Source organism: Euprymna scolopes, chromosome 17 (genome assembly GCF_053919585.1).
Source record: "Euprymna scolopes isolate OS-2025 chromosome 17, ASM5391958v1, whole genome shotgun sequence".
In the NCBI taxonomy this organism is placed as follows: Eukaryota; Metazoa; Mollusca; class Cephalopoda; order Sepiida; family Sepiolidae; genus Euprymna; species Euprymna scolopes.
In genome coordinates, this window is record NC_136498.1 from 78406903 (window position 1) to 78427078 (window position 20176).

At 34.0% G+C, this 20176-nt stretch overlaps 1 protein-coding gene across 1 annotated transcript in view; it reads right to left on the minus strand.

Moving 5' to 3' along the window:
* LOC145296816 (gamma-tubulin complex component 3 homolog) overlaps positions 1–20176 on the minus strand; it is a 107451-nt gene that overhangs the window by 10143 nt on the left and 77132 nt on the right. Inside the window, exons 18-23 of the mRNA XM_080142901.1 lie at positions 19527–19591; positions 18997–19132; positions 12761–12829; positions 10809–10944; positions 3067–3155; positions 2372–2503 (exon numbers count right to left, since the gene is read on the minus strand). Of these exons, the coding sequence (XP_079999027.1) occupies positions 2372–2503; positions 3067–3155; positions 10809–10944; positions 12761–12829; positions 18997–19132; positions 19527–19591 (627 nt within the window). The remainder of the gene's footprint in view (positions 1–2371; positions 2504–3066; positions 3156–10808; positions 10945–12760; positions 12830–18996; positions 19133–19526; positions 19592–20176) is intronic.

A 20176-nucleotide genomic window follows, 5' to 3' on the forward strand; every position in this document is an offset into this window, starting at 1 on the left:
TTTTTCAAATCAAATTTTTATTTTCTAAGATGTGTTAAGATTAATATTAACATCTCAATTTTTGAAGAAAAAAAAAGCAGCATAAGAAAAAATGTCTTTAAGCTGTCATTAACTTGCATTTGTAACTCGAGGTCGTGTTTACAATAGCCATGTTTTTTTTTTTAATTTGCTTATCAATTTGTTTAAAGCTGGGGATGAAAAATCCTACTGGATGCCACAAACATTCACCCGCTGTCTCATATATTCCAACCGAGAGGTCTTTTAAAGATTCTAACTGTCCCTTTGCAATTAGTTCACCAGGTATATTTGCCAGGTATATTTTGAAATTCTTTTTCATGAATCCAGTTGCTCTTATGATTACTGGAATGATGGAGATCTTCCTAAGATTCCAATTTCTTGGTATTTTGTTATTTTTTCCCTCTTAGCCCTATTTAACCCAGCATCATTGGAGATACTAACTTCTACCAAGGTTGTTATTTCTCCTCCTTGTCACATATTACTATGTCCGTCTTCAAGGTACATAGCTGTAGGAATTGCAAAGTCAAAGTCCATAGTGTAATGTTACATATCAATAAATGCTAGGTTCCCACTAATTCAGTCTTTCTGAGGAATGAGAAAGCTACGATTTGGTAGATTTATGGTGTATCTTGATGACAAACTTAGTTCTGGCCCCCTGCTATTGAGGTTCAAAGTGCCCAGACTAGAGTTAGCTCAATATCACAACCATTTGCAGTGGTACAGACGTTAAACAAAGCTATGAATGGATAAATAGATGTATACATATCTCAGTTGAAAAAGAAAGGCCAAAGAAGACTTGGAGCAACTTAGTCAAAAATGACCTCAAGTCCTGGCACATTAAAACCAAGATAAATGATAGAACTTTATGAAGAAAATCATTTGTATCGACAAACATGCAACTCACATCTAAAACGATGCGTTAATTGACGAAAGAATAAAAGAACAGTTTTTGTCCAGTGATGACATTTTTTTGTCATGAAAATGTATCCAAGATTTACCCATCCACAGTTTGCTGCTGATAACATTTATCTTGGATGGATACTAAAAGATATACAAACTCTGGCACAATCCTCTACCTGTATAAGAGCCAGATACATCATATAATAGAATACTGCAGTTAGATCTGAGGAGGTGTCATACAGAGCATCCATTCTGGCCTTGATGATGCACAAAGCTGACTTCACAATTTAGTAGAGAAACGGACTTCACAATCTGTATGAAACGGGTCGCAGAGAATACTCTGCAGCCCGTTTCATACAGAAATGATACTACTAACCTCTATTGCATCGTTATGTTCATAGTAGGTGTGGTAAGTACTTGACTGATCTCCAATCCTCAACACTCACAGCAAAAACATATCTAACTGTAACCACAACAAAAACCTTTCTTTTCTCTCTGTGTACAAAGAAAAAACAAGCACTTCCATGAACAAAGTTTACTTCTTAGAACATCTAATCTGTGGTACAAAATGCTACAAGACTGCTTCCCAACAGACTACAACATGGTCATCTTCAAGTTCAATATTAACAAATACTTCTTGAGCCATCCTCTAATCAAATTCTGTCAATTCAACACATTGTTTCCAATCCTCTTGTGGTACTGTTTATTGTTCAACTGGCAATCTCTTTAATCCTTATATCCTAGTGGCTCCCAGGCCTTGATCAACAATAACTCATTAATAAAAAAAATATACACACACACTCATTATATTTTGAAGCCCTGCTGAATAATCCCATTTTCACTAAGAAATCTACAATCATGCTTTCAAGTATACACAGTCAAAAAACAGGGAATATTCTACTCTAAGAAAGGAGTGAGAGGAATCCTACTAACCTGAAATTATTATTTTGTTAAGAATTAGTCACCATAATACCACATTTACTCAAGAAATTTTACTCTGAAACTACTGAACTGATCTGGCTGAAATTTTGTATGGAGCTTTGCCATGATAAGGTGCACCGAATTTATGGTATCCACTTGATGCATAACTAGAGGTTAATAGGGATTAACATTTAATGCAAAAATGAGCACAAATTTAACCATATTCAGCCATCAATTTGTCATGAAGCACTCATTCTATATTACTGGGCTACAACGTTTGCCTGTTTTTAACAAGCAAAAAGTCTAGTTTGATACTTATTGAAAAGGAATATTATTAACACTAAATTATACAGATTGATTTAGAAAATACTAGGAAATTTCTAGAATCAAGCTAATAAATACTTATTCAATACATTAAAATTGACAGAGTGATAAAAACAAGAAAAAAATATCTGTAAATGAACATAGAACACATTTTAAAATCACAAATGATTAATGGTATGATTTACAAAAAAAAAAAAATAATACTTACATAAGATTCATCATCCAATAAACATTCAGTTGTAATTTCAACTAGAAATGAACCATGAGCGATGATTATATCATTTAAATCTTTGGATTTTTTTACTTCCGTTACCAGTTTATCCCACGAACACTCCAAAACCTATAAATTTAATTGACATAATCATAAACAGAGAATAAAATTAATTGAAAAAAAATTAATCATAATATTTTTCAAAAATCATTTCATTAAAAATAATTTAGCCAATCAGAAATCTTGTATTTCTTTAATGAAAATAATTAATAGTAAAATATTAGCATCTAAGATTTGTTCATGTTTACGTCTCTTTAATCTTAATCTGTGCTTGCATCCAGACTTTATGAAATAGACAGCATCCCAGTCTCATTTGCTATAAAAATATACAAAGTTTACAAAGAATTAAAATAGAAATTAAAAAAGGAAATCTTCAAGGATTGTATGTTCCTTGAAAATAAAGAATGAGTTCTACATAAACGAGAGGAAAAAAAAGAAGAGAAAAAAGATGCAAAAAAAAATGTCGGAAAAAAAGATAAAAATGAAAAATAAAAGATAAAAATAGATGAGACAAAGGAAAAAAGAAAGGAAGAAGGAAAAATAAAAAAGAAAAGAATAAAAAAGCAGGAAAAAAATGAATGAAGAAAGAAATATATTATGCGAAAAAAGGGTAAAGAAAAAGGATAGCATACCTCAAAATTGATGTAATATTGCAGTTGGCTAATAAACTGGACCATTTTGGAACAAAGAACATGGCAAAGATGCAATACTCCATTTAATTCTGGAAAAATCAAAGCAATATATATTTTTAAATCTATTTTCGCAAATCAACAAATATTAAAGTTGCATCTAGTGTTTTATTTTAGATTCTAAAATGTTAATATTGGAAGATAAGTAAAATACTTCTATTTCTAGTTTTATTGTCTGCTTAAAGTCAGATTAGATGCAATCTATTTCACCTTTTCTTGATTCTTGTTGAGATTCTGCTTTTATGATTGGAAAGCTAAAGATGGCGTTGCAGTGTTCTGACTTTCCTTTCTTTATTGTTGCTATAGATAAACAGAAAGATAATAAGCAATCTAAAAATATTTAATAAACTTCAGTATTTGGGGCAAACTTTTTTTTCAAAGTCTTTTCACCAAATGCCCACACTGTTGAATGCAGAATAAATAAATATAAAACATGTCAATAACACCAATAAAGATGAATCCAGCTAAAAAGCTAAATGAAAAATTTGATTAAAAAAATTGATAAGGAAAAATATTAAATTAAGCCCAATAATAACATTTATCTTCATTAAGAAAATTAATTCATTAAAACATTGAAGCAGATAGCTGGCATTTGTTTACCCAAATCTATCTACTTGTCGAGACGAAGTAGGTTCATTTCACAGTCAGATTTCGGCGCGGTTTGCTTGATCTGTGTTGGTTAATAGAAATTCTTGTGTGCAGGGCGTTTGCTCAGTTGGTAGAGTGCTTGCCTTGCATGCAAGAGGCTCGGGTTTTGAATCCTGAGTTTGGATGTGTCTAACTGATGAGCCCAAATGAGGGCGAAACTCGAGTCTTGGACTTCCGGTTCTTTGACTGTCATGGTTCTTGTGGGCTGCGACATTGTTTGGCTGTGGAATTTATTATAACCAAATCTATCTATATATCTATAAAAGTGAACGTGTCTGTCTGTCTGTCTGTGTACATTTCCCTATGCAATAACTCTGGTAATTTTTAGTCTACAGACTCGAAATTTGATATACAGGGTACTGAGATTTGGGAAAATCGATGTGATCGGTTTTCGGCCAGAAATTTGGCTGTTAAGGGGTCAAAGTTCAACGATTTGACCTTTGAGAACTCTACCAAACTCCTCCGACAATTTTGGGTCTAAACACTTGAAATTGTAGATATAGGTTTCTTGGATATGGATCTAACTTAATAACTTGGTTTGAGCCCAAAACAATAAATGTTAAGGGGGTCATAATAGTGGTCAAATTAAAAAAATTGACTGTTTTTTTTTTGGGGGGGGGGTTGCTCAGCATACATCTCCAAACACCCGGGCAACGCTGGGCCGAAATGCTAGTATATAAAAGTGAATGTGTCTGTGTGTGTGTACATTTCCCTACACAATAACTCTGTCAATTTTAAGTCTACAGACTCGAAATTTGATATACAGGATACTGAGATTTGGGAAAATCTTTGTGCTCGGTTTTCGGCCAGACATTTGGTTCTTAGGGGTCAAAGTTCAATGATTTGACCTTTGAGAACTACCAAACTCCTCTGACAATTTTGGGTCTAAACACTTAAAATTTTAGATATAGGTCCCTTGGACATGGATCTAACTTAATAACTTGATTTGAGCCCCAAACAATAAATGTTAAGGGGTCATAATAGAGGTTAAAGTTAAAAAAATTGACCGCTTTTCTTTTTTTTTTTTTTTTTTTGCTCAACATACACCTCCAACGCCGGGCTGAAATGCTAGTCTTTAACAAAAGCACTGCAAAGTTTCACAGCATAGTTGTCTGAAGTTGTCAAATTTGTTTCAATGGGTTTGATTTGCTTTTTCAGCAATTTCAATTGTTTGGCTGGAAATCCAATCTTTGTTTTTTTTTTTTTGCTTAGTGGCTTCAAGCATCTCAGACATAACAGATTGGAGGTTATATTTGATAGATTGCCACAGCTCACCTGAAGTAGCATCTTCAGATATTAATCTGAAGATGCTACTTCAGGTGAGGTACTGAGAGATAGTTGAATTGATCAGATAATTTTATACAGAATGTATTATCACTTTGTTTAATTTTCAGTTTTAAAATATCGTACCCGAAAAGCTTAGCATGCAACTTGATGGCCTTGAAATGAAGATGTACTTTTGCCCATTCTCCAAACTGATCGGAACTAATTTTACTATCAGTTTCTGTGCCTCAAAACACTCTACAATTCAAGACAATGACCAGTGACATTTAACAAAAAAGTGGTTGATTTGCTGAGTACAAAGTACGAGTGTCACTGTGGATTTTGAAAACACGCGCTGGATATCATCATTTGACTTGATACAGAAAAGTTAATAAGTCTTTCACTATGAATAAATTGGTCTCCAATGGCAAATTTTTTTTTTTTTTTTTTTATTACAATTACATTTTCACCCCAAACAAGGCACATTGCCACTCAGGTGTAGGGGGCTACTATCAGGGTCAGCAACTACTGGGGCACTATGTTGGGATTTGGGCAGCAAGATGTCGGTTCACGTTGCACTTGAACTTTTGCATGTCAGTACAGTTAGGGAAGCAGGATCCTGGAATGGAATTCCAGAGTCTAGCGGTTCTGGGGAAGAAACTACTGGAGTAGAAAGATCTTTTACATCTAGGGATCTCTACGGTGTGGGGGTGGGATTTAGCTGCCTGTCGGGTTTGTCAAGGGTGTCTGCGTCATGGGGGCACAAGTGTCTGCAGTTCGTCAGAGCATTCACCATTAAAATACTTGTAGAACAAGCAGAGGGATGCAACGTTTCGTCAATGGGACAGAGGATGAAGCTTAGATGCCAGTTCAGGGCCTATCAGATTGGCGACTCTTTTTTTAACCTTGTCTAGGAGCGAGAGACTAGTAGTAGACGCACCAGCCCAGATGTGACAACAATACTCCATACATGGGCGAATGGTGGCCTTATAGAGATACAGGATACTTTCAGGTGTCAGTAGTTTTCTAGCACGGTAGAGAGAGCCTACCTTCTTTGCAGCGGCCCTGGCAATGTTTTCAATATAATTGTTCCAGCTCATGTTTCCTGTGAACGTTAGGCCAAGGAGTTTGAAAGATGTACTCTCAGACAGGGAGTCACTGGCCATTGCTATTGGTGGCAGAGAAGGAAACCAGTTTAGTCTTGGCAGCATTGAATATGACCATCCATTTATGTCCGGATTTCACTACAGATTGGAGGTCATCCTCTAGTGTTTTTGCCATTTCTTTAGTTATGTGTTCATTTGTTTTCCTGTCATGCCTGTTATAGAGTGTAGTGTCATCAGCATATAAACCCATCTCAGAGGCAATTTTGTCAGGGAGGTCATTTATGAATATTAGGAACAACAGAGGTCCAAGGATAGACCCTTGGGGCACTCCCGCATTTATATCTCACTGTTTAGATGTTCGACCGTCGAGGACAACCTGGATTTTTTTCTTATCTAAGAAGGATTTAATTATGCTAAGTATTCTACCAGTGATACCGTATGATTTAATTTTCCTGAGGAGACCCTTGTGTCATACCCTGTCAAAAGCCTTAAATATATCTAGAGCTACCGCTCTGCCCTCTCCCGCTTTGTCCAGTGAATGGTAATATACATTCAGAGATTACAGTGAGGATGTCAGCTGTGGAACGGGCTTGTCTAAATCTATATTGTTTGTCAGTCAGAAGTTTAGCATCTGTAAGGTGCCGGACTAGAGCATGGTTAATTATGGTCTCAAATATTTTGGCGAAAAGTGGGAGGAGGCTAATGGGGCGATAATTTGATGGGTCAATTCTTTCGCCAGAATTCTTGAATATTGGTACCACAGAAGCGGTTTTCCAACAGCCCGGAAAGCATGATTCATTAAGGCATTTGTTGTAGAGTTTGGAGAGAACTGGAGCTACTTCGGCTGAGCACTTTTTTAATAGCACAGCTGGGACGAGATCAGGTCCACATGCTTTTAAAGTGTCAAGATTTTTTATGATAGCATATACCTGAGCAGGGGTGATTTTTAGATCATCTAGCGTGGCGTCTGTCCGCAAAGGAAAGTCAGGTAGGGGGTGGTTGGAAGGGTCCAGTGTGGAGCTCGAGGCAAACCGGCTGGCAAGCATATTAGCTTTTTTGGTTGCTGAGCAAACAACTTTGTGATTGTTGGTTAGTGGGGGAATTGTTGATTGCCCATTATTTACTACACTGTTATAGATTTTCCAGAAGTCACGAGTTCCTAAGTTTTGTGCTTCGATGCGTTTTTTAGTGGTTTCAGTAAATTCTCTCTTAGCTGTCGCTATTTCTTTCTTAACGTTATTTCTAGCTTCTATGTATTTCTGTTTGTTTGAACTGGACTTATGTCGGTTAAATCTGCGGTATGCATGCTGCCTTTGAGCAATGGCAGTTGCGCAAGTCGAAGTAAACCATTGGGGAGAGTGGGGCTTACTATAAAATTTCCGCATGGGAACATGTGCTTCCATTGCTGTTTTGAACCATTCAGTGGTCTCATTTGCGCACTGTTCGGCAGGAAGAGAAAAAATATTTCCCCATGGGGCATCTCTGATAAGATCTCTGATGGCTTCCCAGTCAGCCTTTTTATAATATCTCGTTGTTTTGAGCACTGGCTCTTCAGTTTTGGGTCTAGAGTTTAGGGCGATTTCGACCATTATCACTGCATGATCAGCGTTCCCGAGTGGGCTGTTAGCATTTGTTGTACAATCATCGGGAACTGTGGTCAGAAACAGATCTAGAAGTGATGCTTGTTGTTCTTGCTGATCAGGGAAACGGGTTGGAAACTAAACCATTTGTGATAGGGAGTGAGATATAGAGAAGCTATGTGTTGTGCTGCCCGCTGCATCTGTGTGAGTAGAGAATCCAAGCCAGTTTTTGTGGTGAACATTAAAGTCATCAAATACATGGACTTGGGCACTAGTGTCGAGGGAGAGTGCTGTGTCTATGCTGTCAGAGACTTTGTTTATTATGGTGCAGTCCTGGGTCGAGGGAAAGCAGTAGAGAAAATAAAAGTAGCTAATGTTGTGTTGTATGTTTAGTCTAAAGCACATAAAGGCTTGATCGTCCGTTTCTAGGTTTGTTTCTCTAGTCAGGGGGAGGGTATTACGAATGTAGACTCCAAGTCCGTGCATATGTCTGTCAGAGTCCTTACGGCAGAGTGGGAGATAGCCACAGGCATGTTAAAGTAGTTAGAGGGGATGGAGGAGTGTAGGTTAGTCTCGCTTAATGCTAAGATATCCGGGGTATTTGTTAGGAGAAATGCTTCAACATCAGCTAAATTAGTTCTAAGCCCACGGATGTTAGTGAATGCAAGCCTCAAGGGAGGAGGCAAGTTGAATTTGTTTGTCCCTAGGCCTGGTTTAAGCTTATTTTTTGATTTTAGTGTCATCATGTTTTTAAAGAGTTTCAGTTAGGTGAGGGGGAGCTGAACAAGAGGTTATGCAGGATATCAGACATGCAACACAAGTAGACCAATTGGCTGACCTTTCTTCAACTAGGACTGTGGCCTCGGGAAAGCCCATCGGGGATGAGTGCAGGGTTCCTTTCCATGCGCGACATGGCACTACAAACAACCGGATATTATACAACTGTTGATGGAGCAGCCGCTCTAAGCGCTAATAAAGAGTTAGGGCTCCTATACTACCAGTCGGAAACAGCAGCCAGGATCTGTCAATCCGGTACCCTCAGCCCATCAGAAGAAGATCACCCAATCTAATTGCACAGGCATGCGTGGTACTCAAGCACTCCCAAGTGCCCAGTTATGAGGGGCGGGTTGTGTCAGGAGTGGGAGAACGGCATTCAATGCCCTAGACAAGAAACAAGATCTACCACTAAGTGTTTTGTCGATTCACCTGTGATAGTGTCTCTGCGCCTGACTAATAGGCAAATTGTCCAAAAACATGACTATTGCTGTCATCTGTGCCTGTGCAGGCATTGCAATAATTAGAAGATCACTTGATAGTACGGTCAACAGTAGCCTACAAGTTGTTGTAGAAATAGTTTTAATGTTGATTGATAGGGTTAAGGGTGGGAGCATAGACTGCAATGACAGACATTGAGAACTGGATCTTTCACATGGATACGGGTCAGGGAAAAATTGGTTACCAAATGAGGAGTGATGTATTGGTATGACTATTAAGATCAAAGACAACTATATTAAGACCAGATTACTCAGTCGGACCACTACACTACAGGTGGCATAAAGTGTCATACTATCAGACTTTGATTTTACAACGGTCTGTATCTGGAAATTTGACTTCTTAGAGGTAGACTATGCCGATGTTGTATCTGAAGAGGTAGTAAATTGTTAGCGCTTGCATTTCTTCCTGCATCAACGTTCTCACATTTCAATTTAGGCAAAGAAATAGTTCTACGTTTGCGTATTAGACACTCACATTATTCAGTTAGCGAGCATGTCAGTTTCTGCGAGTATTATATCAGAATTTGTCATATGTTGTGAGAAAAGGATAGAGGAATGTATGGAAAATATTGGGAGTAGTAAATTCATTAACGGTGTCAAGACGCATGTCTCTTTATTGGGACGATTCGTTTGTCAGAGATTATTCACAGTTGCAAGAATAAGACACTTTCAAGTTACATCTTAGTTATCACCTGAGTCTTTATTAGCTAAGTTGTGATCCTAACACTGTAGTACAGCTGGGTGTCAGACCAACTTACCTTGGATAGTCCTACCAGGAACTGCAGTTCACAACAGCTTAGCTCTGACACTACTCATTCACCCACCACTACTACCATCACGGTGAAGAGAAGGTTACATTTTAGAGAAATTATTCTAGACCAAGACGGTTTTTATTTTTTTCTCAACCCACTTTTGGAGGTTGCATTTTAGAGAGAATCCTTCTCAATGTGATTAATTTTTATTTTTTGTCTCAACCAAATTTTCCCCACATTAAAAGAAAACTTTGTGTCTAACTGTACTTGTGGGGAGCAAGCAAATAGGGATACAAGAATTGACTTTTTTAACAGAGTCACCAAAATGTAATTCAACCAAAAACATTTCTATTTATTTCATTTAAAATGTTTTGTTTTTTTTTTCAGAATTTGTTCAGCTTTTATATACGACTAGCTGGATTCTCAGAGTTTCCCCGGTTGTAAATTACGCTTAAATATATTTTAATTTATTCAGATTTTTGCATTTATTATTATAGTCAATTCTTTATCAGTTATCGTATATTATACCCAATATATATAATAGTGATTTCAAAAGCCCAAAAAAGTAAAAAAACACTTCAGTCTTAGCGTTACCATTTGAACTATCATCAGATAGATAAGAGTTAAAAATGAACCGATTATAGCCTAGAAATGTGTATTTGCATATGCATACAAGAGCACTTAGAGTCGACTTAGAACTTCCAAGTTTCATTTTTTTTTCAATTTTGACCCTTAACAGCTATTTTAACCAGCTAAAAACGCATAAAAACAGTCCAGAAAAAATGCCATTATTTGACCCATCTTGCATCACTCTGTGACCTTACGTCTCAGATGAGATGCAGCTTGAAAATATGTAGACAGACACACAGATATAATGAGTTCTAGAAATTAGATTAAATGTTGAGCGTGAGTCTATAAAAAGTTGTAAACGTCCAATCTAGCTAAGAAAAATGAAATAAAAATAAAGTTCCGGGGCAAAAAAAAAACAAACTTTTTATCAACATTTAATGAAATCATTTTCTCTTCATACCCTCTCTCTGTCTTTTACCTGGTATAACTTACCTGGCAACTGTCGATAGCTTTTAGCATTTGATAGTAGATCCTTCCAGACTGTTGCTAAAATGTATTCCATCCGTTTAGCTCGCCATAGAAAATTGAATGTTCTTAAATACATTATGACACATTTATCATAAAATACCTGAAAAAATTACAAAATATTTTAAAATTAAACAAGATTCAATTTTCAAATCTAGTGAGCAGAATATTTTTTTTAAAATCTCTCTTTCATATAAATGTATGCGTGTACAAATACAAAATGTGATCAACACCATTTTCAAAACTGAGAAATCATCACTATAAAAAGAAAATATTTTTCAAAATAAAAGTCATAAATAATTCTTTTAAACATGGAAAGTTAGTATGAAATTGTAAATATTTATTCAGAAAGAAAGTAAGAGAAGAGCGAGTGAAATAGAGAGAAAAGTGAGAAAGGAAAAAGAGAGAAAAAAGAAAAGAAAGAGAAAAAAGAGAGAAAAAAGAGAGAACAGAGAGAAACAAAAAAAGAATTGAACTGAACCACTTTTGCAAACTAAAACTTAAGTTAGAGTTGGGTCCCACTAGTATATATATCTATATATCTATAAAAGTGAAATTGTGTGTCTGTGTGTGTACACTTCCCTATTAAATAACTGTCAATTTTCAGTCTACAGACTCGAGATTTGACATAAGGATTATTGAGATTTGGGAAAATCTTTTTAATTGGTTTTCGGCCAGAAATTTGGCTGTTAAGGGGTCAAAGTTCAACAATTTGACCTTTAAGAATTCTACCAAACTCCTCCAAAAATTTTGGATTTAAGCACTTGAAATTTTAGATGTAAGTTACCTGGACATGGATCAAACTTTTAAACTTGATTTGAGCCCAAAACAATCAATGTTAAAGGATCAAAGTTTTTAAAAAATTGACCTCTGTGGTCTCTACTCAGCCAATTTTTGGTCTAAACATTTGAAATTTTACATAAAGTGTATTCAGACATGGGCCAAACTTTTTAATCGGTTTTTAGCCAAAAATTTGACCTTTGTAGTCTCTAGCAAACTATTCAGCAAGGTTTTTAATCAGTTTTGGGGCGGACATTTGGCTGCTAAGAGGTCAAAGTTGAAAGAGTTGACCTTTGCAGAATCTACCAAACTCCTCCGCCAATTTTGGGTCTAAACACTTGAAATTTTAGATGTAGATTACCTGGACATGAGTCAAACTTTTTAATATATATATATATATATATACATATGTACATAAAGTTATGACCAGTACATAGGGCCAGAGCATAGCTGGGCTGAACTGCTAGTATACATATATATATAGAGATAGATAGATATTTTATATATATATGCTTGTGAAATAATATATTAGGAGTATATTATTTTTTTTATTTCAGTATTTACTTTCATTCTCAACATGAACAGAGCTTTAAATAATAGTATGCAAATATTCCATTCTCAACATTAATAGCGCTTTACATAGTAGTATGCAAATATACTCATGACAAAACCGTTTGTGTTATCGCTATTATATAAAACCGTTTGTGTTATCTCTATTATATAAAACCGTTTGTGTTAAAAGGAACTTTGTGTGTGTGAGAGTTTGTTCTCTATGGATTCAAAAACAGCTGGGCTGATTTTTATGAAATGAAAACTTGTCTACAACAGTTATTGCAAATAATACATTTTTTTATAAGTGCCCATCAACACGATAATAACGACTGAAAACATCTGTCTGTATCAGTAATAAAAGTGTGATTCTTATATTTATCCTTTGTTACTAGAGAAAATATTTTGTCAACCAATTAAGTTGAACCAAAACTTCTCATGTCGTGCCTCACAATGTCCATTCTTTCTGAAGTTTAGTTGGATAAAAAGACAGTCCAAGCTTCAAACTTTTCAATAATGATGTCATAATCACAACGCTTTCTCTCTCGCATTCCTCAATATATAAAAATACGAAAATGCAATTTACTCACCGTTTTTATTGGTCCATCAACATGATAATAAAGACTGAAAACATCCCAGCCTGTATCGCCAACAGAATCCTAAAAAAATAAAAATTCCACAAGTTATTGTTATTAGCAATACGCACACTCGAGGTAAGATGACAATAACACTAGAGGAACAAAGGTAAAAATTAATTCTCTGAACAGTTTTACATCACTGTTATGTCCCCTTATGGAGATTCAATCTAGATATAATGTTATTAAATACAAATATAATGTTATTAAATACAAATATAATGTTATTAAATTCAGATATAATGTTATTAAATACAAATATAATGTTATTAAATACAAATATAATGTTATTAAATTCAGATATGATGTTATTAAATACAAATATAATGTTATTAAATACAAATATAATGTTATTAAATACAAATATAATATTATTAAATACAAATACAATGTTATTAAATACAAATATAATGTTATTAAATACAAATATAATATTAAAATGCTTATTACAATTTTGATTAAAATCTATTACATGATTTGGATTCTAGAAAATGCCTCAAATTTGGGCCTTAAGTTTAAAGGATTTTAAGACGAAACTAAAATTCAGAAAATCCTCTCTAATCAATATGAATCAAATTTAATGCAAATCTGAACTATTTAAATTTTCTATATAGTGCCTATATTATGTCTCCTAAAAACCCTCTAAAATACTGTAAAGAAATTGAAATTTGGAGATTATTTAATAATATCATATCTATTGCTAAAATTTCACAAATATCAGAGATATCCAAATTTCCATGAATTTTATCAAAATAAATGTCACTAAGTTTTAGTATTATATAAATAAATATTAGCTTTAAGCTTGAGAAATTATTTATGCAATGTTTTTTTTATGGTATTATGTAAATTTATGCAAATTTATGAAACGGATATTGACTTTAAAAAATTATTTGGACTTGAGTGAAATTTGAACTCGGATATCTGATAAATATATAAGAAAACTCTGAGTAAAGCATCTTTGTGAATTGCAAAAAGAAAAAGATATTCATTTTTCAGTGTTTTGATGGTCTGACATTGTAAAAACTACCGCCTTAATAATGTGTAATCTGCCTATTCCTACTTTGTCAACCCATCAGATGTTTCTATATGCGTGCCAACAAACTCCAAAACACTGTAACTTTTTAATAGTATATAGATTCTTATGTTATATAGTTATTATTATTATTATTAGACGATACCACTTGTGCGCGTATGTTACGTGAGTTCTTATTAGTAATGATATGAGTCTTAGTGAGAGTTCTTGTCTTATTACATATGATGTTGTATCTTAGAGAGAGAGATGTGTATGTAATGACATTTTATAACACAGACATATAATAACAATACAATTTACCTTTTTGTAGAAATCACAAACACAAAGATGAGCTTTATCCAAAACACATGATGGATTTATTTAATATGACCGGTCGGGATTTCCTCATTAAGAACTCAAAGTTTCACATCTTAGTTTCTGAAGTGACGTCTCGCTTCAGACGTCCGCCTGTCTCTGTCTCCCCTGACTGTCTCTCTGACTGTCTCTGACTCTCTCTACGACCAACTAACTCCCACCTCCTATATTGAGAACTCCATGCATCCCGGCCACGTGAGCAAAATTCACGTGTCTCAACATGCGCGACTTTGCACGTTTTCGACATTGATTTCCCAATAACCTATTTTTCTTGTGTTGTTTCCACAAAGGAATTTAACCTACATATCTAATTTATTTAACCATATTTTATTATCCACATTCTTTTAACAATTGAATAGTTTATTTATTATTTATTTCATCCGAATTAACAATTTACTGGACATTCCATTTAAACCTATTGTTCTTTAAAACTTATGTCCAGGGTTCGATTTCTGCTTTCTCTTATTTCCATTTTAACTAATCTCTCTATTTTTATACTTACATGAACAGGGGACAGCCCTTATCATGTAACACTTAGATGCTCATTCAAAATTCCCCCATATTAAAAACAAAGAATATATGCATGGTCTATGTACCCATCATGGAAAGAAAATATCATATTCCAAAAATCAAATAAATAGATCAAGTAGTTTTATTTTAAAATGAAAAAAAATGGCTAACCAAGGTGTGACTGTCTTGTAACGCCATTTTGAAAACAGGCTGAAAAGAACAAGAGAGATAATTCCAAACAATTCAAACATGCAAGACTTTAGAAAGCAAGTTTTAACAGAGAGGGAGATGGGACACAAGAAAAATTCAAACTTGCTTAAAAATGATTTTCTTTATAAAAATAAAACTACTTGATCAATTTACGTGATTTTTGGAATATGATATTTTTGTTTTGTCATTATACAGAATTTTCTTTATTTTTATTTTTTTAATACAAGGATAATTCTGAACAAGTACCGATTCTTATATTTGTTTATATTATACTAAAACACTGATAATCTTGCTTGATTGTTTGCATATTGAATGTTTTAGATGAGAGGAAGGGCAAATGAAGTTGTTAGAATAGGAAAATAAGAGTAATAATAGTAGTAGTAGCAGAAATATAAGAAAAAAGTAGGACAAAAGAATTACTTGAATAAAGAAGAAAAAGAAAACACTAAAATAGAAGTAGTAGCAGCAAACAAAATATTTATGCATATAAATATGTGTGGTAGGAGAAAGAGTGTAACAGGTGCAAGCACGTGTTAACAATATGTGCAAGAGCAGGAGGCAGATTGTTAATAACTCTGACTCACTCCTTTTGGAATTGCCCTGACTTTTACTGTGATGACCGTCTTCAGTAATGGAATTGTTTAGGAATTGTTTTGATATGATAGACATTATCTTTGAGACAACCCCACAGATAAAAATCTGAGAGGGTTGGAGTTAAAAAATTCCACCCATAAAATCATTAATAAAATTTCACAATCCTTTCTGCAGTCATGAATGTCGAATAGTCTTAGTTTTATCGTCATTCAATGTTAAACACATTTGCATTAAATATGCAGAATTATTAATAACTCTGGCACACTCCTCTCTTGACATTTCTCTGATGGTTTTCTTCAGTCCAAGAATAGCATGGGGATTGTCTTGATAACCATTATCTTTGAGATAATCCTACAGATAAAAATCTAGGGAATAAGGTTATGGTTCAGTGAGTTTAAAGCTCATTCAGGATCACACCTCCTACCAAGGAGGTAATTACCATAGTGCCCTTGCATATCACTGAATGGTGATAAAACAAAGATTATTCGTTAGTAACAGCATAAGTTCTCTAAACTCACTCCATCTACCTGGAGTTTTTGCAATCACACTAACTTTTTCTCGAATGCTATCACTTCAAGTAGTGACAACACCATTGACCAACTTTAAAATTTTCATTATCCAATTACACTTTCTCCACATTCTCATTAATTACTATTGTCTTACACCTCTTTTATGCAACAAACATTATTTCCTAATTTACAAGAGATTGCAAATATGCAGTAAAAACTAATGAATAAATGTTGACCCCCTTAAAAAAGGCCACCCACGAAATCATCAACAAAAATTCACAATCCTTTCTGCAGTCATTAATATCCAATAGTCTTAGTTTTATCATCATTCAATGCTAAACACATTTGAATTAAATATGCAGAATTATTAATAATTTTAACACACTCGTTTCTTCACATTGCTCTGATGGTTCCCTTCAGTCCAAGAATAGTTTCAGAATTGTTTTGATAGAGATTATCTTTGAAATAATCCTACAGATAAAAATCCAGGGAAGGATTAATATTTGGTGAGTGCGGAGCCTATTCAGATAACATTTCCTACTGATGAGACAATCATCAAAGTGTCCTTGCATATCATTAAATGTTAATAAAACAAAGACTACTGGACATTCTTGATTGAAGCTTGGTAAACAAGTCAGAAAGTTTATTGAATCCAAATATGGTTACATTGCAGTAAGGATTGTGAATTTTATTAACGATTTCAAAGGTGGTATATTTGAGGGGATCATCTTGTATTTTAAATGAAAATTGTTGCCATCATTTATGAATGTTACCCAGTGTGTGTGTGTGTGTGTGTGAGGGGGGGGCACCACAATTGTTTGGGACTGTATATCTTACATCATTCAAATAAACTTTTTGTTACTTGTGAGTTATCTGCTATTTCTTTTTTCATTTTTTTCACAAACGTGATGCGATAATCACCTTTGTCATTGTGTTACAATAAAAAAAAAAACATTAGTACTTGATGTAAATCAGTTAAGTTCTGTGTATTTGTTTGCATGTGACACAGTTACGTAGCATAGAAAAGGGAATTCCACATGTTATCCATCGTTAGCTGTCTGGTCACATTGGTTCCCAGCAAATTTTATTTTCAGCCTGATCTACTCTCACATGGTTTCAACTTCCAATCTCTCTGATCTCTTTCAAGGAACTTCCAAGCCCCAACTGTTTCAAACTAGAAAACTCAACTATACAAAAGCAAGACTGCCCATAAACTGTCCCTAAACTCACTGCCACTCCTAAAACTGTCGATAAACTAAACTTAAATATACTGACCTCTATTTTCTGATCCTTTATTCCCATCACTGCCACACCTTGATTAGCAATCCTATTTCAGTTTTCTTTTGTGTACCTTGGTGAACAACTTCCTCTCTATTGTCTTCCTACTAACCTCACTTCTGCTGATAAACTTCTTTCCTTTTTTTTTTTGTTATATCTTTTTTTTTTCTACCTTTTTTTTTGGGGGGGGGGATGAGCAGAACGCCAATAGTATCATACGAATATGAATATGTTATATTGGGATTTTTGTGTTAACAATTATTATTACAAGTTTAAGTAAAAACAAATAAGTAGTTTGTATTTTTAATTGAGATTTAAAATCAATTTTTCAAATTTTTTCTTCATTTTACCATTTTCTTTTACAAAACTACATCTGTTAAAATATTATTTCATTAAAACACCAACACAAACCCCAAGTCCAGGTTGGTGGTCCAGAATGCTGAGATTTGAGTAGAAACAATAAATCTAGCCTCACTTATAATTCAGAGGTGTAGTGCAGATCCTTCCGTTTCACTTGATGTAAAGATAGTATTCCAATCAAAATAGTTGCCATAAAAATTTGGAAGTTATGAAATTTTGAATTGCTTAAAAAAATAAAAAGAGTGGCAACTGTTACATAATCCTAAAAATAGATTATGTGGTTTAAAGAGAAGGTTTTGAATTTAACTTATTTGGCAGACGAAGAATACATCTAGCCTTTTTTTTTGTTGTTGTTTAAAGTGTAGCCGAAGCAAAAGGAGAGAAAGAGAGGGTGTAGGAAAAAAGAGAGGAGGAAAGAGTTGAATGAAACGTTCAACGGATATTAACATGTCCCACCCCTTCAGTATGAGAGCTAGTTGACAGGTTTCGGGTTTCTTAGTGCCAAAAAGTGAACAAAGAAGGGGAAAGAAAAGACAAGTGAAATATGGATGGAAACGGAGAAGAGAGAGAAAGGAGGAAGAAGAAAAACAAAGAACATTTTTTTTATAGTACACACTTCTGAAAAACCGTCATGGCAAACAGACAATGAAACCCTGCGTCGGGTTATCGTTGATAATAGGCGAGTACAGACACTCATCGATCTAAAACTAAACAGGAAACTGATTTACAATGGACTAAGAATTTGAACAGAATAATCTGAAATAAAAAGGAATGACTTACGAACTTTATAAATCAACATACGAGTTCTCAGAACCAAACGCCCAAAATAAAGAAAAAAAAAAGAAAGAGACCTTAAAATGACAGATTGCTGAGGAAGCCTCACAAAAAAAGAAAATATGAACTGTAAGTCCTCTCTCTATACACCTCTTCGTGCAATGTATCGGCGATCCGTTTATTTTGCCATTTTTATTGTTTTTTTTATTAATGTATTTTCCGTCAGCATAAGACTCTCTTCATGATTTGGGTTTTTTTTTTGTCGTTTGATTTAAATTTTTACTCCCCTTTCCTTAGCCTATTATTTTCTTTGTAATAAAGTTGATTTAAAATTTAAGCATTGCCTCTGTTTTGTGCCTATTTTATTTTATTCCACTGGTCTAAGAAAGGTATTCCCTTCCCCTCTTGTTCGATATACCGCATGCATTCGAATCTGAGGACCAAAACAAATTTATTTCCTTTTGTTACATAATACTCCTTCGTCATGCCTCACGGAGGGGCATTCGTAACACACAGATATCCAAGAAATATCAAATATTGTTTTTAAAAATGCATTAAAAAATATTTACCTTCATCATTTTAACATCCAATCGATCTAAGATATCACTGTCATCAAACTGAGCATTTGTAGCTCGTATTGCAGCTTCCAGAATTCCAGTGAGATTATGAGGGTACAAAGTATTTGCAGGTTTGGCTAATTCTTTGCTGTTAATGACAAAATTAAAACCATGAATTAATAAAATATTATAACAAGGCCACTTTTCAAACCTTATATTTTCATACAGCTAAGCAAAACATTTGTTATAATCGTTAAACCAGGAGACTAGGGTTCAATTCTCAGTAGAAGTTATATCAAAAACTAAAATAATTGATATCTCCTTGCTAAAAAAACACTTAGCATTACAAGAGTAAATCAAGCAATCCAAAGAAAGGAGTGGTTTCCTCCCCTATATCTCTGTGTAGTAGCCAATGAAAAGGAAGCCTTCTATGTGCTCCTGACTATAGTCAACCACTTTACAACCTCCAAAATCAATAATCAAACAATTGGAAACAATACAATGAAACTAGAAAAAGATTTTTTTAAATCATTAATACTTACTGAAGCAAAGTCATTAAATGCGTGATGAAATCTCCTTGACCGAAAAGAAGATATCGACGAAGAGCCTGTTTTAAATTAAAAAAAATAAAATTAGTGTTAAAGTTCCACACTTATGATGCCATTGTAAAACTAATCCATTCAGCCAACACTTATATACTCATGCCTCCATTAAAAGTTTAAGTGGATTTCAAATGATGCATCCATCAACAAATACAAAAATAAATGAAAAAGAAAACTGATCACAATTTGCAATTCTCTTTTTGAAGAAAAGATTCATCTACAAAAATCAGATATGAAATATATTAATAACTATTAACATCTGAGTTATTTTTGTTTGCAAATTTTTTACATGAAGATTGATAATGTATATTGTTTGGATTATTTGGACTTCTATTCTAATATTGTTTGTTATTTTTACATTTCAGACAATGTAACTTCCAATCATCTTTTGATGCATCTTTTCAAAACATGAAAATCTATATAGAATTTCGAATTGAACTTTTGGTGCAACTTTACTATAGGGAGTCAAAGTAAGTCTTTGACAGAATGCATTTCAGAGAAAAATATTATTACGTACTTACGAGTCATGCCGAAATTAGTAAAATTTTCCAAAATAAAAAAAAAATGGTCCAGTTGAAAATAACTATAAG